The 26,731-nt window shown below is 41.7% G+C and overlaps 2 protein-coding genes across 5 annotated transcripts; both read left to right on the top strand.

Annotated features, from left to right (window-relative positions):
• Window positions 1-1,521: 1,521 nt before the first annotated feature.
• LOC110525464 (LIM/homeobox protein Lhx6) lies at window positions 1,522-7,106 on the top strand. Of its 2 annotated transcripts, none has more exons than XM_021605590.3 (8): window positions 1,522-2,076; window positions 3,325-3,507; window positions 3,745-3,866; window positions 4,737-4,957; window positions 5,319-5,419; window positions 5,643-5,738; window positions 5,909-6,089; window positions 6,315-7,106. In XM_021605590.3, the coding sequence occupies exons 1-8, from the start codon at window positions 1,999-2,001 to the stop codon at window positions 6,395-6,397; spliced, it is 1,065 nt and encodes a 354-aa protein (XP_021461265.3). In that variant the 5' UTR covers window positions 1,522-1,998; the 3' UTR covers window positions 6,398-7,106. The 2 variants fall into 2 exon arrangements, with proteins under 2 accessions (XP_021461265.3, XP_036835492.2); XM_036979597.2 differs by lacking the exon at window positions 1,522-2,076 and adding an exon at window positions 2,344-2,943.
• A 7,590-nt stretch (window positions 7,107-14,696) lies between these two features.
• Window positions 14,697-25,348, top strand: krt1-c5 (keratin, type 1, gene c5). 3 transcript variants are annotated; one of them, XM_036979596.2, is made up of 10 exons: window positions 14,851-14,921; window positions 15,079-15,116; window positions 15,609-16,033; window positions 16,315-16,397; window positions 17,058-17,214; window positions 18,197-18,361; window positions 18,605-18,730; window positions 19,733-19,950; window positions 24,135-24,160; window positions 24,307-25,348. In XM_036979596.2, exons 2-10 carry the CDS (start codon window positions 15,110-15,112, stop codon window positions 24,420-24,422), a joined length of 1,323 nt encoding a protein of 440 aa, XP_036835491.1. In that variant the 5' UTR covers window positions 14,851-14,921; window positions 15,079-15,109; the 3' UTR covers window positions 24,423-25,348. The 3 variants fall into 3 exon arrangements, with proteins under 3 accessions (XP_021461263.1, XP_021461264.1, XP_036835491.1); XM_021605588.3 differs by lacking the exon at window positions 15,079-15,116 and having other exon boundaries at window positions 14,697-14,921; XM_021605589.3 differs by lacking the exon at window positions 15,079-15,116 and having other exon boundaries at window positions 14,771-14,921; window positions 15,614-16,033.
• The last annotated feature ends 1,383 nt before the right edge of the window (window positions 25,349-26,731 follow it).

The raw sequence follows: 26,731 nt of genomic DNA, 5'->3' as shown, positions 1-26,731 counted from the left end.
GGTTCCCCTCCTAAGGTTACAGTATATTGTATGGTTATTCTACTTTATAATATAGAATGAGTGAAGGAGACCACAAAAGCCTGTTACTGACAATCCCATGGTGTTGCTGACAAGCCCATCCCACTGGGCACAAACTGGTTGAATCAATATTGTTTCCACATTGGACCAACGTGGAATAGATATTGAATTGACGTCTGAGCCCAGTGGGACGGCTGTGCCATTACAGAATTGCATGGGAGGCTTGCCGGTGTCTGGGAAGTTTTTATTTTTTATTGAACCTTTATTTAACTAGGCAAGTCAGTTAAGAACACATTCTTATTTACAATGACGGCCTACACCGGCCAAACCCGGACAACGCTGGGCAAATTGTGCGCAACCCTATGGGACTCCCAATCACGGCCGGTTGTGATACAGCCTGGATTCAAACCAGGGTGTCTGTAGTGACGCCTCTATCACTGAGATGCATTGCCTTAGACCGCTGCACCACTCGGGAGCCCCAGTGACACTCCCCTGAATTACAACTCCATGGGGAAACAGGCGGAAGACATTAATGTAACAAGCAGGACAATGTGGTTCCTCCAGTTCATACTTAATCACATTTGTTTTGGTGTCAGAACAATTAAGTAGGTCTACAATTCATCAATGGAAGTTCCTGAGACAATCCCAAAGTGTAACACGCAAGGAACACTCAATGTCCTCATAAAGACGTTGAATGCTGTTTGCAGTGTGTTCTCTCTACAAGAGAAAGAGGTGTGGCATGGTTTTATAGAGAGACATTCCATTAAAGGATGCCTCCCATCAAAACACACACACACTTCTGAAATGTCCACTAATATTGAGATTTGTTGAATTTAAGAAACCAGTAAATGAACAAATAATTAGACCTAAATGTTTATTTTGATTGGCAAATTATTCATATTTGATCTCCTGTTACTATAAAACAGGGGCAGGCAACCGGGGTCCTGGAGGGCAGCAGGTACTTTATGTTTTTGATTTAACCGACCTGGAAGACCAGGTGTGTTGAATTTAGGCAATCATTGAACTGATCGATTAGTTGTTGGTCAGGTGTGGTGCCTAGTTGGAAGAAAATTCTGCAGTACCTATGGCACTCCAAGAGTAGGGTTGCCTACACCTGCTTTAAAAGTTTCAGTATCTCCAGTATGATCCAAAAAGTATGCATTCAGCTGATTCAAACCTCAAATCATCACAGTTACTGCAGACAAAGTGAATGGGGTAGGAAACATAATTTAGTGCTCCTGTATTTGTGAATTTACCACAAATCTACTTTTTTCTAAGCCAAAAGTTTTCTATTTCACATAATAGTAGGCCTATTTATTTAATTGTAAGTATCATATTTATGCATGATCTCACATTTACTGTAGCACTTTGAAGCATCCATGTATAGTACTGGTAAACGAGATAGGCCTATTTTCATCATCTGCTGCACGCAACAACAATACAAACAAATCTTAATTATGTTATTTATGCCCCCACCCCACCCACTCCTATTCCTCTCAAGGCAGACCGGAGTAACGTCCCTTTTGGAGAGGTGGAGAGGGCGAGTGCCTGAAGGACCAGTGATTGTCCGTCATCCCCTCAAGAGCTTTCTTGAATGGAAACCGGTCGCTGAATTTCTTGAACGCACCGACCTACACCGTGCAGAGCACGCGGGATAGCCTCCCCAACTCAGCGCATGCCGATACATCGCAGGCCAGCGTCGATTTGGACTAATTTGCTGCTGGCTGCAGCTTCAACAATATATAGCGCAAAGGACTGTATCTTGGAAATAAACACCATCAGGGAGTGGCAGTAAAGCTAACGGTCATGGACAATTCAACCTACTTTTATGAATGTCCGTGCAAGGGGTTAAACGCTTTTTTGCTGTTTTAATTTACATTTTCATGTGTAAAATTGTAATTCGCTACTAAACCCATTCCGGGACCCTACTTGGAAACCGCCTGCCTCTCACTTAGACTACAGTGTTAACGGGTCCCCTGCATGTACTGGAACAATGAAGTTCCATCTCCACTCCCGGAGGAGAATAAAGTCTTATTGGACAATGTTTTCGTTAAGCAGGTATGACATGACATCTAATTATCTGAGTATATGCAGTATAGGCTATCGACTCACTGCAAGTGAAGACTTATGCTAATTGCTCGGCTGCGCTGCTCGTTGAATAGCCCAGCTGATTGCCTTTTTGTTTTCCACGTTCCAGCCTGTGTTTAATGATAATTATAAACACATTTCACAATTGTGCTAGCCTAATTTTGTTTAAACGAAGGACAAAATAGATTCTGAATTCCACCCAAAACCAGATTTCTGGCACTCTTTGAATACCGTTTTAATCACCAAGAGAGGCTCAAGTGGCCTATCATAAGGGAAGCCGAGACAATCACCCTCCTTTATGTTTCAAGATCAGCGGCAACTTACGTAGACTACTATGAATAGTGCGATGTTCAATTGAGGCTCTTCAAATCTTAGTCTTGTGTTGAGAAATTCGATTTTCGATTACGGCTATTAAAATTAAAATATGCAATTATTCTGGTGGCGCGATGCCTTCTCTGATTGACAGTTGAAATTGACACTGGCTGCCTCTTATCCCGAGCATTTGAAGCCATCACTAATTGCAGGTAGTCCATCTTTTCAGTGCTTTCGATTGCAAGGGAACTATATGCGATTATTTAAGGAGGTAGTTTACGGGTTGTGCGTAAAAGAAAAAGATAAGTCCTAATTATAATTGCTTCAGCAAATGTAGCTTTTGTCGCCAGGATTTAAATGCAGTAGAAAGTGTTATTCATTGTTTTGGACTGGATATAGCTTGCAGTATGGGCTGGTAGGGATGCGTAATGCTCAGAGCAGAGCAGGGCGCAGAGCAGACTTTTGGCGCAGCTCCAGGCTTCATCTACACCGCTGTTACTCCACAAACAGAATAGCTTGATAATGGTGAGTTATTCCGACTTAAGACATTCATTATGTTATCTAATCAAAATAGGAACATCGACATAGTGTAAACTGATAATCGGAGTCTTGGCCGAACCTGGACTACCTGTTTTTCATTTCCCGACCCCATTTTCATAGTTTACTTTTGTGACAGGCCTTTTAAGTTTTGTTTTCAGTAGCAGGGTGTTGTTCTAAGCCCATTTCATTCGAAATCTGTGTTGCATTTAGGCTACTGCATACAATGCTTGTTTTCTTGTATCCTGTGAGTTTGTCATGTGTTGTGCCATGTGTCCTGTAATTTATACAAGTTGAGAGGCCTTGTAGCCTACCTTGCATCCCTGGCGATATAAGATTATGACAAGAAAAATCTATCCCAAACCACAGTCTCACTCGGACGGGGAGTCTCACGCAGATGTAAAAGAAGAGGCTCCTCTCCTGCCCAGTCCTCTGGTAACACCGTCTATGTGCTCGCATCCGACCCTGGCCTCCCCGACGCCAGTTCAGTCCACGGGGAAAAACCAGTGTGCCAACTGCGGCACAGAGATCCAAGACAGATACCTACTGAAAGTGAGCATTATAATGCCTTTAGTTACACTGCTCAAATCAATAATCATTTAATATTGAATTTAAACCCTGTTTATTCCTCATGAATTGCATGCATATTTGCATAGTCTTTCACATTACTTCCATTTTATAGAATAAGTACACCGAACAAAACATTATTATTATATGATTATTGTTGTTGTTATTATTATTGTTATTATTATCATCATTATTATTATGAGTGTTTATTTATCATTGCAGGTGAACAATTTGAATTGGCACGTGGGATGTCTGGAGTGTTCAGTCTGCAGAGTATCATTACGTCAGCACAATAGCTGCTACATCAAAAACAAAGAAATATTTTGCAAATTGGATTATTTCAGGTAGGGTAAGTTTTGCTATTTGTTTTCCTTAAAATGTATGTTCTATGTTTGGCACGAGGACGAATGTTCATAAACAATTGATTACTTATCATATCATCGTTATTATACATTTGACTAAAAATGCATTGTTATAAGGCGAGTGTTTCATTATGTCTTGGGGCAAGTAAACAGGATTGTACTGTTTTTTTCGTTGTAACTTCTAAATCAAATAAATACAACTACAAGTTTTACGTTTGGTAAAGCAACAACAAATGCAAATCTTTTAACGAGGCTATTTGAATAAAAACCTAGACCATTTATAACATATCATGATGCATACTTTACGACCGATAAATAGTTTTTGTCACGTTATTTTTCTCTTCTTTCTATATATTTTAATTGTTGTCTTTAGTGATAATGTGGCGGACATTATCAACATTTTTACTCTCAACCATGATTCTTACAACTTTGAGATCACTAAATTTAGATTATTCGTTTTGTTGATCTTCATTTATTATTCCCTCCTCAGACCGGGGCCATTGCTAAAACATTATGTCCTTTATCAAGGTCTGTTTTTCTCACTCACTCTATACTTGAAGCATGTCAAGTAAACGCGATTATTATATTCTCATCATTATTCTATAATTAAATTGTTATTATGATCTTATTGCTGTTGCTTGTTATGGTTTTAATTAACAGAAGGATAAATAATATTTGACTAAAGTGAAATTCGTTTGGAAAACTGTAAGCAATGCTGTCTGTAATCTTTTACAATAAAATTACTTATTTCTATCCCTGGCCTGCACAACATTTCAGGTGAAGACAAGTTTATTTTCATTAGGAGTAAAAGACTAGTAACAATTCCCCCTGCTCTTCTCTGTCTCACCACAGTAAGTTTGGCACCAAGTGTGGCCAGTGCAGGCGCCAGGTGTATGCCAGTGACTGGGTGCGGCGGGCACGGGGCAGTGTGTACCACCTGGCCTGCTTCGCCTGCTACTCCTGTAAGAGGCAGCTGTCCACAGGGGAGGAGTTTGGTCTGGTGGAGGGCAGGGTGCTATGTCGGGCCCACTACGACACCATGGTGGAGAACCTCCAGAGAGCGGCTGAGAACGGTACGTGGTCAGACGGGTGTCACAGACAATGTCAGGGAGTAGGGAGCCCAAATATGAGCCAAAGAAAGGGTACTGATTCCTAATACATTTTTGTGTGGGATGCATGCTGCCTCAGAATTTAATCAAGTAAATCGCCATGTATGGAATTTTCCAGGTAGGATTCATCCCTGAGTAAACTGTATTGTGGGAGAAGAATTCAGACATAATTGGGGTCCTACGTTTCTTACTCTTAGGATTGTATGCTTTGATGTCCAGCACCTGCACACATTACATGTGTAGCCTATTTCTCTTTCTGTTGTTTTATGAGACAAACAATATAACATAGTGTGGTGTTTATTTCCACCCTGTTCGTGTGATTTAGGGACGGGTCTCACTTTGGAGGGAGCCTTCCCCTCTGATCAGGATGGCCAACCCAAACCAGCCAAGAGAGCACGTACTTCCTTCAGCGCTGAGCAGCTACAGGTACTGTCGGTGTGTGTTTACATGTGTGAGTGAGTCTGTGAAAGTGTGCACAGTATTTGTATGACAGAGAGAGACTGAACAAAGACAGGATGAATGTTAGTTTTAGTTGTGCGTTCTACATCATTCAGATAAATGTGACTGACTGACTGAATTTGCTTGATTCAGTGAATATTCAGCTGCATTTGGAGCTTCATGACTGAGTTTGCTAGGTGTGTGTTCCCAGGTGATGCAGTCTCAGTTTAACCAAGACAACAACCCTGATGCCCAGACTCTACAGAAGCTGTCAGACATGACAGGACTGAGCAGACGGGTCATACAAGTATGTATGACAATATCAAACTAGTGGGTGTAAGGTTGTTAGGCATTTAGGATTTAAAAAAATAATGTAATGAAATAAATAATATGATATAATAACATCATTCATCTATACCAGATAACTTGTTGCATGCATCATTCAACGATCTTTAGTAACGTTCCATTTTCATATAGGTTTGGTTTCAAAACTGCAGAGCAAGACATAAAAAGCACCCTCCCCCCCAGCACAACGGTCACCTCCAGGGAGCCCCCCATCCCCACTCCAGAATCCCCCCCTCACTGCCAGACAACCTCTACTCCCCTTTTAGCAGTCCCGACAGACCACACCTGCTGGCTCTGCATGGATACATAGACAGTGAGTAGTTTTTTTTCATATCGATGGACAACACATGCATGTACATTTAGGTGACTTTGGTTCTAACATAATTATATTTTTGTTAACGCCGTTCTTCGATGCAGATGATCAAAGATAGTTACTGACTATAATGTATTTCAATTCACATCGCATCATTTATAGTTCTTGTGTATTTAGTCTAATTGAGTAAAACAAATATATATATACATATCTTTCTGTGCACAGGTCATCCCTTCTCGATGCTGTCCGCCCCTAACCACCTCACCCACCCAGGCATGGCCTTACCACAGTTACCCATCAGTCGCTAACTAACACCCCTGAGACCAGCACTTCCCCCACAAACTTTATTTCTCACAGAACTTTCCATCCCGCAAAGTTGAGAACATTTCAACATTAGCCTCTCCCATTTTACTATACAAGAGGACTGCTGCGGCTTCTTCCGCCTCCATGGTCTGCAGAGTTGGAAATATCACATTGTCAATTGGACGGACAGTTTTATAATGGCAGCTAGACTTTAGATTATCTGTGGAAAAACATCCCAGTCCAATATAAATATGATAATCATCAGGACCAGATTTGACCACCCATCCATTGACAGGGAATAAATTGGAACTCCGGGACCAGGATTAGGAACAGGAAGACTCATCCAACAGGAAATCTCCTTTCATTCATTGTGGATTATGATTTTTCATCATCTTATTCATCAACTGGTAGTACTAAAGGTATTTCATGTTTCAATTTCCATCGTTTTAAATAATACTTTTTTCTGTCACTCTGTCAGCTTGTTTTCCTGTATATAACCCTCCTATACATAGACTATTATTTATGTGTAAGGTGACGATGAAGACTCTTCTGACCTTGTGTGCTGAGAGAGTGTTGAGTGTTGTTATTTACTTGTTTCAGTTCAGTAAAATGGAAAGCTTATGTGTCGCTTTATTTATTAAAAAATATACTTCACCAAGAAGCACTTTTAAAAATGTTTTAAAATGAAATAAATAATTTATTGTAAATTGTAAATATTTTACTGATTTAATCAAATGTGGTTTAAAGGTTGTTGGAAAAAAATAAGTTGGGAAATATAACATTTATAGAAATAAAACTATTTGGTTTTACAAGGACCCAACAGGAAACATGAAGGATTTAAGTTCTATAATCGTGAATAGGGAACATGCTGTGCAGAAGATAAAATACACAAAGTTGAACTAATTATTTCACTAACACACACACACACACACACACAAACACATTTATTTTTTACTAAATACTGCACAATTTAAACACTTTGCTATCCAAATATAAATATTGTACTGTAAATTGTTGAGCTCCTTCCTGTAGTTATACTTATGCAAAATGTGTATTCTATTTAATTACATTATCTTTATTTTTGTATTATTTCTAATTGTTGTTGCATTTTCAGGAAGGAACCTGCAAGTAAGCATTTGATTGAACTGTGTACACCATGTGCATCCTGTGAATATGACAAATAAACTTACACACACACACACCCCTGATAGAAGCACCATACACTCATTCAACAATAGTAAATCCATTAGGTTACCCAGTAAAGGCCAAGTACCCTTTGTAACCTGTATTTAACAGCAATATTCATAAGTATGTAATGATCATGCTACAGGTTTGAGGGTCCCCAATTTAGTCTCTGTTTTTAATGGCTGCAAAAATCAATCCGATGGCAATAACCATTTAAAACACTTAACTCTGTGGATAGTATTGATCTAGCACTATGATTCATTCCATAAGACCTTTTTACTGTGATAATCTGAAGTTGTTGTATTAATTGACACCACTCAAGCTGCTGTTGTGGCAAGGAAGAGCATAATGAACTCTGAGGAAGATGTAGTCCTGACCGTTTCCTTTGTTAGGGATCCAAGTCAGTTATCTATTGTTAATACTAAGCCTGAATTAATTCTCACCTTTCCATTCTAATGCTCTCTTCAAGTAGGTTGACGGTCCGTTTTCCCTGATCTATGAATTTGATAAAATGAGAGAAAATCCAGCTCAATGTACCTTGCATAAAAACCGTATAACACTTCAACATGTTTTACCACCTGTCATTCTTTGCCTTGTAAAACTAAAGTCAAACACTGATTTAACATAACAGTCATTGAATGAACAACAATTGCATACAGTGTTTTGAGCTCACGTAATCAAAATTCTCGTTATAACAGTACATTTAATTAAACAGGTATTGTCATAAGCAGTGAAAGTGAGAGAGGAACAATACTCCGGCAGACCTCATACACGCACGCACATATGCCACATACGGTGGAACAAATGGAAACCACAATCGTTCCTAGCTTGTGACAGTCATTGGTGCTTTAACCATGCTAAAATATCTGGCATCCCAGTCAGAACCTCGCTCTGTGAGAGGGAATTCACTTGAAATCAAAGAAACTTGCTGTTGGCATTCAATAGAGGGAAATGTGTTGTGAATTTGATGCATGACACCACCAGCAAAGTATGTTTGACAAAGAATAGGATTTACTGTAAGCTATCTGTCTATCGTTTGAGAATCCAAAGGATTCCATTTTTTTTAAGTGTGTTGGTAAAGGCCAATTTGAAATGAAGATACCTCCAGCCTCAAGGGCCCTCTATTATCACCATTCCCCGCAGGCACAGATCTGGGATCAGCGTAACCTTAATCGATCCTCAACCATTAGGGAGGGGAGAATGCAAATCTGACCTTAGAGGAGTGTTTAGGGGCAACGTCAACCTATACTCTCATCCATACTCAGAGGGACCACTGTTCACCACAAGGGGGCATACATCCAATAACCACATCATCCCAAGCCATAGACCAATGGTGCTCTCGGGAGTAGTAGCTGAGTTGCTCCTTGACACTGATTTAAGGTCCGTTTTTAATTTTCCCTCCTAATGGTTAAGGTGATGATTGAGAGGGTAAGCTGATCCAAGATATGTGCTTATGGGCAACTTCTACCCAGAACATGTTCTTGCTGCATTAGGAGACAGCCTCCACCAGGCTTTCACCTGAGTGAGGCCTGAAAGCCTTGGCTAGGAGACAGAGAATGTTAGATACATGACTACATGTTCCTTGACCCAGTGACACAGAAACCAGAGCTACAGTAAAAAAGAGGGGTATATACTGTAGGTAGAAGCAGCAACAGTGGCTTCCCTTGTGCTGTGATTTGACCATTGAAGATTTAATTAGAGATGGGTATGCATTGACTGAGCCAGGTGTGGATCAGGCAGAGATGTGAAACCCACCCAACATGAGTGGAGCAACGGAGAGGACATTACCATGCCTGACACATGGAAACAAGGACAAGGAGGAGGAAACGGGAGTCTCAGGATGTGGCCAATTACAGAGAGATGGAAAAGAACCGTCAGGAACACCAGTTGAACAGCTTGGAATTTAACATGAAGTTTACATTAATTCTAATTACTCTAATTACATTTGTAATTACAATGTGATAACTTTCTTTTTTTCTTAAAACAAGTCATTATGAATGGTCTCTACAGCATATTCAAAGTCACTTTTTAAAAATTATTCCTTTACAATCAGACCAATTGTGAAATAGAAAACAATTCTGAATTCCTTGAGGTGAAGTCCTTGAGGTGACTGGTTTTGCAAGATACTTTACCAATAACCAGTGCTTTCAGCTATATGATCTGATTTGCCTTTCTTGTGCCCTTCTAGATGTAATCTGTGAAAGGACCTTTTTGTGTGTGTTGTACAGAGAACTACCCGATGATTATCAATCAGGCATATTCTGGGCTACAGTCCAACTAAATGAGATATAAATGCAAATTCAATTTTTTTGGTCAAATCAAAATCTCTAACACAGCAACCAATACCCATTGAAAGCATGAAGCAGACAGAACAGAGGATTTAAAACCATGTTTCTCCAGGCACAAGCATCTCTGGTAGTAAGAACTGTCTCATTTTGTCATAATGTCATGCGTCTGCCCTGTGATTGGCAGGCTCAAGTGCTTACAGATGAAATGGGGCCCCATGCTAATGAATAGGCCTCTGATTGCAGGATTCCTCTTCCCGGATTACAGTGTAGCTCCACTGATGAGCAATTACATTTACAGTAGCTCTTGTCTCTGCTGCATATTCACATCATCACATCACTGTTCCTGCTACTCACCATCATACTGATCAGCAGCACTTAACTCTCGCTGTAGACAACAAAAGTCTGTGCCATTTGGTTTTAGTTCCTCTACCTCCTCCTCTTTCCTCTTTCTCTTCCTAAAGTAAAGTTTATTTCTGAAGTTTCATTTTCTGCCTGCTTTTCTTGTATGTGCACCTTTTTATCTGTTCAGAGGAACCCTCATCCATACAATGTATCGCAATGATGTACAGAGAATAGCCTGTGACAAAAACAGTCATAATGGTCACAAGGACTTACACAATCTAACATAGATAATGATGATGACATACTGTAAACTAGAAAAAAAGACAAGCTGTAAAAGCGCAGTGTTCTAGGAATGCCTCAGCTTGATGACAACTTTAAAAGGCCTCTTCCTGTCATCTTCTTCAAGCTATTCACATCGGATATCAAGAATAACAGTCATGCAAGTCCACCACAAAATATGGGTTGAGTGTAGCTTTTTTAAAGCATCAGAGAATATTTTTTGTTGGAACACTACAGTTGTACTTAAACCTCATATTTAAAGTATTTCTGGCATGCAGGGTTATTCATCGGCTGTTTTTGTGACACAAGACAGAAGAAATATCTACATGAAGGACGTTCAACCCCACTCTCTATTCTGGACCCGAACTAGCTGGAAGGGGGCCAGTGGTTGAAAACCATCTACAAGGGCATAGTAGTTGACACACTACTATACATTGCAGAGCATTGCTTAGAGAAACACCTCACTTTGAGGCCAAGAGCATGCTGTTTATGAACATTATGTTGAGTTAGTTTACAACAACAAAAAATAGTACATGTGTGTTTTTGTTAAATATGGGAAGGAGAAATGTGAAAATCATGGAGACTGTACACAAAGTCGTTTCTGAATGCTACAACATGAAAACCGTAGTATAATAAACTCAGATTCTTACTATAGCACACAGTACAACTACGCCTACACGAAGAAACATACACATATGCATTGAACATTAGGAGTAGCCTACCACTGAGGAAAACTGAGGAAATAGCTAACACAAATGATAAACTTTGACAACGCTCAAAGCCAACTGCCCACTTTGCAAAAATAAATATGAAATGTCAACGTGAGTCAAAAATGTGTTAATTTATCAGGGTGACAACAACTGTTAAAACTGTACAGCAGTACTTCCGTTTGATTAATGATTGGCTACACTCGCTACCCTATAATTCACGGTAACATCTTGGAAGCATCACCCTGACTGTGGCTACTCTATTGTATTGTACTGGCAGGAAAGGGGGGGGGGGGGGGGGGGGGGGGGTGTATAGAGACTGTGGACCAAGCATCTGGAAGACTAGAGTATAGAGTGTGTCCAAGCAGCCTTTTAGCTTACCGTATACACCCCTGCCCTCTCAGACATAGAATGAGAAATCAGTGTCTATATTCTTAACCAAGTTTAATTACGTATGTTTAGTCCTACAAATTATTTGATTTCTATTTTGCACTAAATTACTGAATTCAAATGCATCTACACTGAGTATACAAAACATTAAGAACACCTTCTCTTTCCATGACAGGCTGACCCCTTATTGATGTCACTTGTTAAATCCACGCTTGTAAGCAGGAATCAGGAGGATAGAATTATGGTCGGATTTTCCAAATGGAGGGTGGGGGAGAGCTTTGTATGCACCACACACAGAGATGCATACAAATCTCTCCCCCACCCTCCTTTCGGCAAATCAGACCATAATTCTATCTTCCTGATTCCTGCTTACAAGCAAAAACTAAAGCAGGAAGTACCAGTGACTCGCTCAACACAGAAGTGGTCAGATGGCGCGGATGCTACGCTACAGGACTGTTTTGCTATCACAGACTGGCATATGTTCCGGGATTCATCCAATAGCATTGAGGAGTATAGCACCTCAGTCATCGGCTTCATCAAAAAGTGCATTGACGACGTCATCCCCACAGTGGCCGTGCATACATATTCCAACCAGAAGCCTTGGCTTGAAAACTATTACGGACTACAAAGGGAAACCCAGACGCGAGCTGCCCAGTGATGCGAGCCTACCAGACGAGCTGGTAGGCTCACGTAAAATGGCTTTTATGCTCGCTTTGAGGCAAGCAACACTGAAGCATGCATGAGAGCACCAGCTGTTCTGGATGACTGTGTGATAAAGCTCTCAGTAGCCAATATGAGATAGACCTTTAAATAGGTCAACATTCACAAAGCCGCAGGGCCAGATGGATTACCAGGACGTGTACTCATAGACAATGTCAGAGGAAAGCCCATAAAATTGTCAGAGACTCCAGTCACCCAAGTCATAGACTGTTTTCTCTGCTACCGCACCGCAAGCGGTACCGGAGCACCAAGGACCAAAAATCTCCTTAACAGCTTCTACCACCAGGCCATAAGACTGCTGAACAACTAATCAAATGGCAACCGGACTATTACATTGACCCCCCTCCATTTGTTTTGTGCACTGCTGCAAATCGCTGTTTATTAGCTATACATATCCATTTCACTCCTACCTACATGTACATATTACCTCTAACCTGTACCCCCACACACACACTGACTGCTGCAACTCGCTGTTTATTAGCTATACTTAGCCATTTCACCCCTACCTACATGTACAAATTGTCTCTAACCTGTATCCCCGCACACTGACTCGGGAACCGGTACACCCTATATATAGCCCTGTTATTGTTATGTTATTGTGTTACTTTTTATTATTTTTTCTTTCGTTTATTTGGTAAATATTTTCTTAACTCTTCTTGAACTGCACTGTTGGTTAAGGACTTGTAAGTAAGCATTTCACGGTAAGGTGAGCAAGTATTCGGAGCATGTGTATTCGGTGCATGTGACAAATAAAGTTTGGTTTGATTTGATGTGAAGGGGATGAGACAGGTTAAAGAAGGATTTTTAAGCCTTGAGACACTTGGAACGTGGATTGTGTATGTGTGCCATACAGAAGGCGAATGGACAAAGGCAATAGATGTGTGCCTTTGAAAGGGGTATGGTAATAGTAGGTGCCAGGGGCACCAATTTGTGTCAAGAACTGCAACACTTCTGGGTTTTTCAAGCGCAACAGTTTCCCGTGTGTATCAGGAATTGTCCACCACCTAAAGGACATCCAGCCAACTTGGCACAACTCTGGGAAGCATTGGAGTCAGCATCCCTGTTGAATGCTTTTGACACCTTGTAGAGTCTATTCCCTGACAAATTGAGGCTATTCTGAGGGCAAAATGGGGCGGGCGGGTGGGGGCAGGGGGGTAACTCAATATTACGAAAGTGTTGCTAGTGTCTGGTATATCAATTTAAGTCTGCTTTGCTATTTCAACAAATGAATGTAGTTGCCTATAAATGCAATAGCTCCTTCTTACCACTGAATGGGGTGAAAGCACTGCCTAAGGCAGCTCCTATCAACATTTCATGTTGGGGATGTCAACAGGTATGTCTCCACTCTTCACACAGTGATTAGGGATTCACCATTTATGCTCATCCAGACTACAGCTGTAATATTTATACCATAACCTTACAATCTTAATTATCCCAACAATTTGTTTATATATTGTTAATAACAACTTTGGATTTCCTCATGTGGTCAGGGTCCAGGTCTGTCAATATGAATGAGGTCAGTTTTAGTATCTGATGTGTTGGAGGTGGTGATGTTTCCAATAAGGAACCACTAATTTCCCAGTTTGACTCAAAAAGCACATCTCTTTCATTGTTAAATGCAGATGTTGTTCAATCTGACAGTGTTTAGATATCAAAAATAAGGACTGCACGAAGGCGCAGATAGACATTACCAAAACCTAGACTTGCAATGCAAGGGTATGTCCGTGTTTTTAGGCCAGAGCTCAGCCCCAAACCAAACTCAAACTTCCGCCCACCTCGGTACCATTTCTCAGGGGTTTTTCCTTTCTTTCCTTTCTCCTCACTCTCTCTCTCCATTGTCCCAGCTTCCTCCCTTCCCTCCCCAGCCCCTCGGCCCTCAGCCCATCCTCACATGGAACAGTTGTATCCGGTTACTCTGCATTGTGCTGCGGCTCAATAGGAGCCCTGTTCAGTGTGATAGTGAGTGTGTGTGTGTGTGTGTGTTTTATCACCCCTAGCTAAACTCTCCATTGTAGCTAATCAGGTCAGACAGGACAGTGCCTTTAAAGAGGATGCTGTTTACTGAGATTGGAAGCATAACAGGCAGTAGAGACTGTCTGTGTGACTTCTCAGTTTGCCCTAGCATTATTGGTCCGTCATTGATGTGCTAGCATTGATTTTTAGTATAACGTAAGTCTAATTAATATACGTCTATTGTATTATATACAGTATTTGTGCCATGCTTGTTCAGTTGGTGGTGTATCATTACGATGATGGGATTTTTTGTAAACCTCCATTTTTGTCAAAAGAAGGAGCCGAGAAATAAGACATATGGGATTACAATATTTGAGGGGATTATAATGATGATATATTTTATCTATCATGGCAAGACTTCAAATTTTGTACCCCTCTAGGGTGTCACATTGCGCTCTACTAGTGGATCCTTTCGATTGGATACATCCATGATGGCTCCGCCCAATACACATGTATTCTGAGCCAGTCCCTAGCGCCCTTCGGTGACACAGCCCAGCTCACCTGAGGATTCTCATATAGTCATAACAGTCACCTGTACCATCAGGGTCGGAACCCATCGCGCCACAAACAACTTTCACAGGACCTGCTTCAGCACACATTCATATGTAAGTACTTTTGTCTTTGAAGTTCTTTATTTTCCAAAAGTTTGTAAATAGATTATGATTATGTATGTTGAACTTCTTTCTGTTGTGTGACCTGAAATTGACAGTTAACAGGTTTTTTAGTGTTCGGTAAAGCACGGTTTTCTTTGTATTTTTTCAGTTCACACTGGGGAGGGGAGAGTTAAAACACAATGTACAGTAGGTCTGAAGCAGTGACATCTAGATGCTAAATTACTTTGTCTTGTGCAAAGAGATGGAGACTTCAGCTTCATGGATATTAGATGATTGGATGATTTTGGATGATTTCAAACATACTGTATTGTTCGCTAAAGCAATGTTGACTGAGAGTCTATTGTGCACAATTGACATGAGCAAAGGGTATTGTTAATTTAAACCACCAGTTCAGAATATCATGAGTTTAGGTCTGAGCTCTGTGTGCTGTATGTTTCTATAATGACACAACACTGCATTACAGTGGGTTTATAGTCCAGCTGCTATATGATTACAAATGACAGAATAGTTCAAACAGTGTGTTTTAGTCCTTCTCTACTCTGCTTAGTAGTGTGGTTAAGGTTATGGTTAGTTTCTAATTCAGATTTTTAGGAGAGAAATGTAATAACTTTTGCCTTTGCAGCTTGGCCAGTTAGTGACAACTGACAACACTCTATTCTCTCCACCACTCTGCCCCAGCACAGCAGAAACGCACTATGTCCTCCACCTTCTCCATGCGCAGCTACTCAGCCCGCCAGCCATCCTTCTCCAGCATGTCTCTGAGAGACAGCAGTAGTAGTGGTGGCAGGAGCCGCTCCAAAGCCCCTGTCTCCTCCCTGTCCTCTGCCAGCACCCTGTCCCTCTCCCGCTCCCTCTCCATGGGCAACGGGCTCAATGTCCTGGGCGCCCTCTCCTCCCTGAACGGCATGGGTGTGGGCGCCAGCGACAAGGAGACCATGCAGGGCCTGAATGACCGGCTGTCCAACTACCTGGACAAGGTGCGCTCCCTGGAGCGATCCAACGCTGAGCTGGAGCTCAAGATCAAACAACTGATGCTGGAGCGGGCCCCCAAAGGTCACGATATCGAGGGTATGATGGCCCAGGCTCACGCCATTGGACAGGAGGTCAGTGCCCACCTGGCAGTAATGATGAATATGATATGTAATCAGCTAGTCAGTAATTGTGTATAGGTCACAATACCTGGGTACCCTTATTGTTTATATTGTGTAGTCCTATTCCACAAACGTCTCCTGTATGTGCCCTGCCATGCTCCTCAACTTTCTTCTTTCACTAGTACATCCGATTCGACTGCTGTCCTGTGATGGGACACTTTCAGATGTGTATCTATGTGCTTTAGTGTCTAACTTTAAAGTAAATGTGTTCCTTCCTTCCTGCTACTTCTCAGGTGAGAAAGAAGACCCTGGAGAATGCCCGCATCATGCTGGAGATTGATAACGCCAAGCTGGCCGCCGATGACTTCAGGGTCAAGTGAGTGCCAAACATAGAATTAGGAATTAGAATACTAGAATGGACATGAACCTTCTTATGATGGGATAAAGGTCAGCTATTTTGGTCAGGGAGTTGGTCAACCATGGTTTGCCAGTCCTTTCACCCCATTCTGGAACTTTTAGGGTTCATGACATAGCCCCTCTAGTAATTTAATAAGATCTCTATGGTGCCAACACAGAGGGGCTTTTCTTTTACCTGCCTGTCTGTGAGATTCACATGGGAGTGCTAGACTACGTTGCACTTTGGATAAATTACCTCTCTGTCAGGCCGAGAAATAAGAGCCTGCTCCCACGGTACTCACAGACTGAAAGGAGGCCATCAGTTAGCACTGGCCATGATAGATAGATAGGGTCAAGGAAACATCATCCATTTCAGAGGTATCTGTGGTTGGCAAGGTGAAGCACAAATCAAGAGGCGCCAGAGTTGTCTGTGTCAAGGTCCCTATGAATTCACAATGTACTGATGGTATACAGTCAAATGTTGGAATGCAGCAGTGCTCACAGAATGTGTAGATGTGTCTGCTGACCGAGGTATGGTTAAGTGTGTGTTTACCTGCGTGCGTTTGTCTGCATACCGGCGTGTGTATCTGTGTGGGTCCATGTCTGTGTGCTATGCCTTTGTTACCATCCATTTGTGTAGATGGGAGGCTGAGGCCACACTGTGCCAGTCTGTAGAGAGGGACTGTCTGGCTCTCCGGAGGGCCAAGTCAGACCACGACCAGATCATAGCCACCCTGAGAGGAGACCTGGACAGCCTGAAGGAGGAGCTCTACTTCCTCAAGAAGAATCACGATGAGGTGAGAGCTCCGCTGCATGGGTCAAAACTGATGAGTCAAAACTGATGAGTCAATACTGATGGGTCAATAGTGATGAGTAATTACACATCAACCTAATCACTTCACACGTTGTCAAACTGTTTTTGGTTCAGGGGAGGTTTGTTCCAGTGCACATACTCTTAAATATGAATTACATCCTCACAAAAACATGAGGCTTCATATGGTATCCTTATGGCATCTTGTTTGACTTCGTAAAATGTTTATTATTTTAGGCAAATGGTGCAAATGGGTAATTGTGTTCAAATTAAAAATATATTCTCATTTGGTACGTGAATACAGTTTCATTCCCTCATGCATGTTGAATGTCACTGAAATATAATCATGGGTAGAATGACCACACCCTGTACTACTTGTAGTCTTTGAGTCTAGTGATACGATGATCATACAGACTACTGCACACACACACATCATTACGTAAGCTCCACTAGCCACAGGGAGTGTGTGTGTTTAGACAGCCAGGTGTGGTGTCCAGGATGTGGCCAACAACTCAGGCTCCCTAGTAAAAATTATATCTCCCACACACACACACACACACACACACACACAATATTACCTCTGAATAATTCATAATAATAATAAAACATTTATTGGGTTCTTACATTTGTGCTAATTCACATATGTACAAGTGTATATTAACAGACAATAGAGTGTTAATGTTTCCATCAGATACCTTTTTAAGAGCTCAACTGGCTGCCTCCCCATAGAACCAGCAACAACACACTGACCTCAACTGACGCCTGACATCTGGGTGTTAGTGTGTAGACATTGATTAGAACCCATCAGTATCAGCCATTACAGTTTTCCATTTCCAGGCCCACTTAATGTGTTTGTCTCTCTCCATCAGGGTTGGGGTCAATTCCATTCCAATTCTAACTCCAGTTTAATTCCTGAGGTGACTGCATTGAAATGGAATTGACCCCAACTATGGTCTCTGTCCCTGTAGGAGATGGGCTCCATGAAGGCCCGTATGGCCAACGAGCAGGTGAATGTGGAGGTGGATGCAGCCCAGGGCCCAGACCTTGGGGCCATTATGGCTGAGCTGAGGAACCAGTATGAGGGCATTGCGCGTAAGAACAAAGAGGACTCAGAGACCTGGTACCTTAAGAAGGTCAGTGAGACATCTGACATGGTAATGATGAAGAACTCAGCTGAGCTCAGTAGGATGTCATCTGTGTTTGTGAACGTAGTACTGTATATGGGTAGATGTACTGATGACTGCTGTGTGTATGCAACACTACTGGTGCAATGGAATACTTATTCAGTGTCAGCCTGATTGTTTACTGTATGTACACGTATGATATGTGTGTGTGTGTGTGTGTGTTGTGTGTGTGTACGTGTGTGTGTTTTGCAGCTGGAGTCAGTGCAGTCAGAGGTAAAGGAGAGCGGTGAGGCGCTACGCTGTGCTCAGAGTGAGCTCAGCGAGAGACGCCGCTTCCTACAGGCCCTGGAGGGGGAACTGGACAGTCTGCGCAAACAGGTACTGCAGCTGTCCTTCAGCTGTTCAAACGCCACCTTCTGTCGACAGGCCCCTTTCAGTCCAGAGACACACGCTTCAGCTGTACAGACACAGCCCCTTTGTGTCCAGACACACCCTTATCTGTCCTCTACCATTTCCTCGGCCTCTACCAATGCTTTCTCCCTGATGAGAAGCAGGGTTGGGGTCAATTCATTTTGGATTTTGAGGATACTGAATCACTGGGCATCATTGTAAAATGAACCCTGTGGGAGGTGCATGGAAAAACACTGCTCAAATAGATTGAGTCATCCTCTCTTAGTGTGTTGCTTCACATCTGCATCTGTTTTGCCATTATAAAGAAACAGTGCTGCAGTGCACACAGTGAATATCCTCTGCTCTCCTGAGTGAATGGAGATAAATGGAGGTCAATTCATCAATGTGTCAGGACCCAGACAGAGCCAGACAAATCAAGGTCATATCTGTGGCACTGTCAGTAACATGTGAGGGTAGATATATACATCCCACAGCAGCTCCAGATCTACATAGAGAAGGCGCTGGTTTGGAAAACAGATCATGTGTGATTGTTCAACCTGCTAAAGAACCTAATGTCTCTCTCTATAAGCTGAAGAATGATGAGTGAGGATGACACTCCCTGGTCTTGCTGGTCAATTGGTGAGGGTTGACAGATGGTAAATTGATGAGCCAGGTGTGGAATTCGAGAGCCATATACAGACTGTGTAGTTCTACTCAGGAGCATATAACATGGCTGCTGTGTCTGTATATAATATTAGTGCGCCAGCTTGAAAAGTGATGAGCTAGTGGCAAGCTACAACAATTTGGCAGCCATATTTGTGTATAACATAAGCATTACAGTGATGAGTGGTGTAGTGGTAAGACACTAACACATTTCTAGCATGCCTGAGTATAAAATTAGCGCCTTAGCTTAGCGACGATCCCAACATCTAGCTAAACACAGTAGGTTAACTTGGCTGCCCTGGCCTGTCCTGTCTGTCCCCAATGCAGGTGGGTGTGTTGGAAGGGAACCTGAGAGAGACAGGCCATAAGTATGCTCTGGAGATGGACAGTCTGCAAGCCATGCTGTCTCAGCTGGAGGAGGAGCTGTCCCAGCTGCGTCTGGACATGCAGCGCAACAAGACAGACTATGAACAGCTGCTCCGCATCAAGCAGAACCTGGAGCTGGAGATCGCCACCTACAGGAGACTGCTGGAGGGAGAGGAAGTGTGAGTCCCTCTATTGATATATTTTAATATTTGTATTCATTTTTTAAGCTCAGATTTACACCGACATAATTATTATGAAGATTGACATTCCCTCACCTCCCTCACTGACATTCCGTTAGATTTGAACATAAATACAGTAAGATAATGGGGGAGAATTATTCTTCTTGGTATGAGTTATTTGGAAACAAGCCTGAGCCTTGGTGAACTGTCGTCTAATTCAGACGGTAAATGAGACAAGAGCCTGGTGACAATACCACCACTGTATGTGTGACATGGCTTACTTCCGTCATATGTACACTGAACAAAAACATAAACGCAACATGTAAAGTGTTGGTTCCATGTTTCATGAGCTGAAGTAAAAGATCCCAGAAATGTTCCATATGCACAAAAAGCTTATTTGTCTAAAATGTTGTGCACAAATATGTTTACAATCCTGTTAGTGAGCATTTTTTCTTTGCCATGATAATTTATCCACCTGACAGGTGTGGCATATTAAGAAGCTGATTAAACAGCATTACCATTACACAGGTACACCTTGTGCTGGGGAAAATAAAAGGCCACTTTAAATGTACAGTTTGTCACACAACACAATGTCACAGATGTATCAAGTTTCGAGGGAGGGTGCAATTGGAATGCTGACGGAAGGAATGTCCAAAAGGGCTGTTGCCAGAGAATGTAATGTTAATTTCTCTACCATAAGCCAGAGACTGGTGGTCGAACATCATGTTCTAAAACATTGTTTTAGAAAATTTGTCAAAATGTCAAACAGGCTTTCACAACTGCAGACCACGTGTAAGGTGCCATGTGGGGAAGCAGTTTATTGACATCAATGTTATGAACAGAGTGCCACATGGTGGCGGTGGGGTTATGGTATGGGCAGGCATAAACTACGGACAACGAACACAACTGCATTTTAGCGATGGCAATTTGAATGCACAGAGACACCATGACGAAATTCTGAGGCCCATTGTTGTGCCATTCCTCCGCCGCCATCACCTCATGTTTCAGCATGATAATGCACAGCCCCATGTCACAAGGATCTATACACAATTCCTGGAAGCTGAAAGTTCTTCCATGGTCTACAGTCCCGGTCAAAAGTTTTGAGAATGACACAAATATTAATTTTCACAAGGTCTGCTGCCTCAGTTTGTTTGATGGAAATTTGCATATACTCCAGAATGTTATGAAGAGTGATCAGATGAATTGCAATTAATTGCAAAGTCCCTTTTTGCCATGCAAATGAACTGAATCCCCCCAAAAAACATTTCCACTGCATTTTAGCCCAGCCACAAAAGGACCAGCTGACATCAGGTCAGTGATTATCTTGTTAACACAGGTGTGAGTGTTGACGAGGACAAGGCTGGAGATCACTCTGTCATGCTGATTGAGTTTGAATAACAGACTGGAAGCTTCAAAAGGAGGGTGGTGCTTGGAATCATTGTTCTTCCTCTGTCAACCATGGTTTCTGCAAGGAAACACGTGCCGTCATCATTGCTTTGCACAAAAAGGGCTTCACAGGCAAGGATATTGCTGCCAATAAGTTTGCACCTAAATCAACCATTTATCGGATCACCAATAACTTCAAGGAGAGCAGTTCAATTGTTGTGAAGAAGGCTTCAGGGAGCCCAAGAAAGTCCAGCAAGCACAAGGACCGTCTTGTAAAGTTGATTCAGTAGCAGGATCGGGGCACCACCAGTACAGAGCTTGCTCAGGAATGGCAGCAGGCAGGTGTGAGTGCATCTGCACGCACAGTGAGGCGAAGACTTTTGTAGGATGGCCTGGTGTCAAGGAGGGCAGCAAAGAAGCCAATTCTCTCCAGGAAAAACATCAGGGACAGACTGATATTATGCAAAAGGTACAGGGATTGGACTGCTGAGGACTGGGGTAAAGTCATTTTCTCTGATGAATCCCCTTTCCGATTGTTTGGGGCATCCGGAAAAAAGCTTGTCCGGAGAAGACAAGGTTAGCGCTACCATCAGTCCTGTGTCATACCAACAGTAAAGCATCCTGAGACCATTCATGTGTGGGGTTGCTTCTCAGCCAAGGGAGTGGGCTCACTCACAATCTTGCCTAAGAACACAGCCATGAATAAAGAATGGTACCAACACATCCTCCAAGAGCAACTTCTCCCAACCATCCAGGAACAGTTTGGTGACGAACAATGCCTTTTCCAGCATGATGGATCACCTTGCCATAAGGCAAAAGTGATAACTAGGTGGCTCGGGGAACAAAACATCGATATTTTGGGTCCATGGTCTGGAAACTCCCCAGACCTTAATCCCATTGAGAACTTGTGGTCGATCCTCAAGAGGCGGGTGGACAAAAAAAAAACACAAATACTGACAAACTCCAAGCATTGATTGTGCAAGAATGGGCTGCCATCAGTCAGGATGTGGCCCAGAAGTTAATTGACAGCATGCCAGGACGGATTGCAGAGGGCTTGAAAAAGAAGGGTCAACACTGCAAATATTGACTCTTTGCATTAACTTCATGTAATTGTCAATAAAAGCCGTTGACACTTATGAAATGCTTGTAGGTTAGATTACTCGTTGGTTATTACTGCATTGTTGGAACTAGAAGCACAAGCATTTCGCTACACTCGCATTAACATCTGCTAACCCTGTGTATGTGACAAATAAAATTAGATTTTATTTTATTTTATTATACTTCAGTATTCCATAGTAACATCTGACAAAAATATCTAAAGACACTGAACAGCAAACTTTGTGGAAATTAATATTTGTGTCAGTCTCAAAATTTTTGGCCACGACTGTACATATTTAACAGACATGTCACCCGTTGAGCATGTTTGAGATGCTCTGGATTGACAGCTTGTTCCAGTTTCCGCCAATATCCAGCAACTTCGCACTGCCATTGAAGAGGAGTAGGACAACATTCCACAAGCCAATGGCAGTCACGCCCCAACCTTTAAAAAAAAAACTTCTTAAGGCTAGGGGGCGGTATTTTCACGTCCGGATGAAAAGCGTGCCCAAAGTAAACTGCCTACTATTCAGGCCCAGAAGCTAGGATTTGCATATTGTTAGTAGATTTGGATAGAAACCACTTTGAAGTTTCTACAACTGTTTGAAGATGTCTGTGAGTATAACAGAACTTATTTGGCAGGCGAAACCCCGGGGACAAACCATCCAGGATTTTTTTTTTGAGGTCACTCTCTTTTCAACGGGTTTTCTATAGGGATCTGGATTTCTAAGGCACTTGCTTGCAGTTCCTATCGCTTCCACTAGACGTCAACAATCTTTAGAAATTGGTTGATGTTTATCCTTTGTGTAATGAAGAAGTAGGGCAGTTCAGAACGAGGGTTGAGTGAAGTGTACTGTTTGTTAGAGGCGTGTGACCTGAAAGCACGCTCCACTTTGTTTTCGTCCGGTATTGAACACAGTTTTTCCTGTCTTAAATTGTATCAATTATTTACGTTAAAAAATACCTAGAGTTGTATTAGGAAAGTTGTTTGAAATGTTTGGAACAAGTTTACATGTAACTTACTAGATATTTTGTAGTTATGTGGCGCGAGTTGGAACCGGTGTTTTTCTGGATCAAACGCGCCAAATAAATTGACATTTTGGGTATATAACGACGGAATTTATCGAACAAAAGGACCGTTTGTGATGTTTATGAGACATTTTGGAGTGCCAACAAAAGAAGATCTTTAAAGGTAAGGCATGAATTGTATCGATATTTCTGAGTTTTGTGTCGCGCCCGGCGGGTTGAAATATGAATGTCATGTGTTTGTTTTGTGGGGTGCTATCCTCTGATAATGGCATGGTTTGCTTTTGCCGAAAAGCCTTTTTCAAATCTGACACATTGGCTGGATTAACAACAAGTGTAGCTTTAATTTGGTGTATTGCATGTGTGATTTCATGAAAGTTTAATATTTATAGTAATTTAATTGGAATTTGGCGCTCTGCCATTTCACCAGATGTTGTCAAATCGATCCCGTAACGGGATTTGATCCCTAAGAAGTTTTAAAGGTATCTGTGGCCAACAGATGCATATCTGTATTCCCAGTCATGTGAAATCCAAAGATTAGAGCCTAATGAATTTATTTCAATTGACTGATTTCCTTATATGAACTGTAACTCTGTAAAATCTTTGAAATTGTCGCATGTTGCATTTATATTTTTGTTCAGTGTAAGTAAACTGTGTTTTATTGATTTGACTTTCAGGATCAAGGAAATGCCTCCAACTAAAAGTAAGTACATTGTCAGATAATTTCTTCTCTAACCTCTATCCCAGCCTTTAAAATCCTGGCAGCCATTTTGTGCCACACACCAGCTATTACAGTGTACTAGTGCTGATAAGTGGAAACTGAAACTGTGGATCTGTTCTGTGTTACAGAGGAGCCCGAGGTGAGGACCAGGAAGATCGTCAAGGTGGTCACCCAGACCATGATCAACGGCAGGGTAGTGGAAGAATCCAGTGAGGTGGAGCAGATCAAAGACAGCAAGAAATAAGATAATCAGCTCCATTCGTTTAATCTTCATTATCTTCCTCTTCATCACATACACAGAGCCTTGGCCCTCCACATTCTAGTTGAAAACACAAATTTGTAAAATAATGCTTTTAAATCTACAAACAAGGACAGTCTGAGTCGACTAAGGAGATGTTCGACCACCAATCTCTGGACATGCAGTAACTGGAGCCTAAAATGTGGGAAATGTGTGGGGTCAATGTATAATCAATATTTGGAATATATAATTTTGGGGTTTATTTGGGAAATAGTAAACAGTAGTAGGCAAATTGTGGACTAGAATTGTGTCTGTTTTTATATGAGCGGGAGAGCTTGAGAGATCCCTTCAACATTCTACTTTACATTAAGTTCTTTACGGCATATAGTAACTTTGCAACTATGCTGTACATTCACCAAAATGTAATTATGCCTATATTGTAGCTGCAGATAAATGTAATGATTGTATTGTAATGAAAGGAAACTCTGTTAGCAGTAGTTACAAAGTGGAATACAACTAAAAGTCAGTACATTGTCAGATAATTTCCATATGGAATTGTATTAAATATAATATATATATATATATACACACACTACAGTTCAAATGTTTGGGGTCACTTAGCAATGTCCTTGTTTTTGAAAGAAAAGCAACATTTTTGTCCATTAAAATAACATAAAATTGATCAGGAATACAGTGTAGACATTGTTAATGTTGTAAATGACTATTGTAGTTGGAAATGGCAGATTTCTTATGGAATATCTAAATAGGCATACAGAGGCCCATTATCAGCAACCATCACTCCTGTGTTCCAATGGCACGTTGTGTTAGCTAATCCAAGTGTTTCATTTTAAAAGGCTAATTGAAAACCATTTTGCAATTATGTTAGGACAGCTGAAAACTGTTGTCCTGATTAAAGAAGCAATAACACTGTCATTCTTTAGACTGGTTGAGTATCTGGAGCATCAGCATTTGTGGGTTCAATTACAGGCTCAAAATGGCCAGGAACAAATAACTTTCTTCTGAAACTCGTCAGTCTATTCTTGTTCTGAGAATTGAAGGCTATTCCATGTGAGAATTTGCCAAGAAACTGAAGATCTTGTACAACGCTGTGTGCTACTCCCTTCACAGAACGAACTGGCTATAACCAGAATAGAAAGAGGAGTGGGAGGCCCTGGTGCACAACTGAGCAAGATGACAAGTACATCTATTTTGAGAAACACACAAGTCCTCAACTGGCAGCTTCATTAAATAGTATCCGCAAAACACCAGTCTCAACGTCAACAGTGAAGAGGCGACTCCGGGACGCTGGCCTTGTAGGCAGAGTTCCTCTGTCCAGTGTCTGTGTTCTTTTCCCCATCTTAATCTTTTCTTTTTGTTGGCCAGTCCGAGATATGGCTTTTTGTTTGCAACTCCCATCACTCTCCTTGGTCAAATAGCCCTTACAAAGCCTGGAGGTGGGTTTTGGGTCATTGTCCTGTTGGAAAACAAATGATAGTCCACTAAGCACAAACCAGATGGGATGGCATGTCGCTGCAGAATGCTGTGGTAGCCATGGTGGTTAAGTGTGCCTTGAATTGTAAATAAATCACTGACAGTGTCACCAGAAAAGCACCCCCACACCTCCTCCTCCATGCTTTACAGTGGGAACCACATATCCGTTCACCTACTCTGCGTCTCACAAAGACACGGCGGTTGGGACCAAAAATCTCAAATTTGAACTCATCCGACCAGACAGATTTCCACCGGTCTAATGTGCATTGCTCATGTTTCTTGGCCCACCAAGTCTCTTATTATTATTGATGTCCTTTAGTAGTGGTTTCTTTGCAGCAATTCAACCATGAAGGCCTCCTCTGAACAGTCTTCTCTGAACCGTTGATGTTGATATGTGTCTGTTACCTCAAGTCTGTGAAGCATTTATATGGGCTGCAATCTGAGGTGCAGTTAACTCTCATGAACTTATCCTCTGCAGCAGAGGAAATTCTGGGTCTTCCTTTCCTGTGGCGGTCCTCAGGAGACCCAGTTTGATCATAGCGCTTGATGGTTTTGCGACTGCACTTGAAGAAACGTTCAAAGTTCTTGGAATATTCTTGATTGACTGACCTTCATTTCTTAAATTAATGATGGACTGTCATTTCTCTTTGCTTATTTGAGCTGTTCTTGCTATAATATGGACTTGGTCTTTTACCAAATATGGCTATCTTCTGTATACCACCCCTACCTTGTCACAGCACAACTGATTAGCTCAAATGCATTAAGAAGGAAAGAGATTCCATAAATTAACTTTTAACAAGGCACACCTGTTAATTGAAATGCAT

This window comes from Oncorhynchus mykiss, chromosome 6 (assembly GCF_057628025.1).
Source record: "Oncorhynchus mykiss isolate SJ-2025 chromosome 6, ASM5762802v1, whole genome shotgun sequence".
Lineage (NCBI taxonomy): Eukaryota > Metazoa > Chordata > Actinopteri > Salmoniformes > Salmonidae > Oncorhynchus > Oncorhynchus mykiss.
The sequence above is the reverse complement of the archived record's forward strand: the minus strand, read 5'-3'. Positions and strand labels throughout refer to the sequence as shown.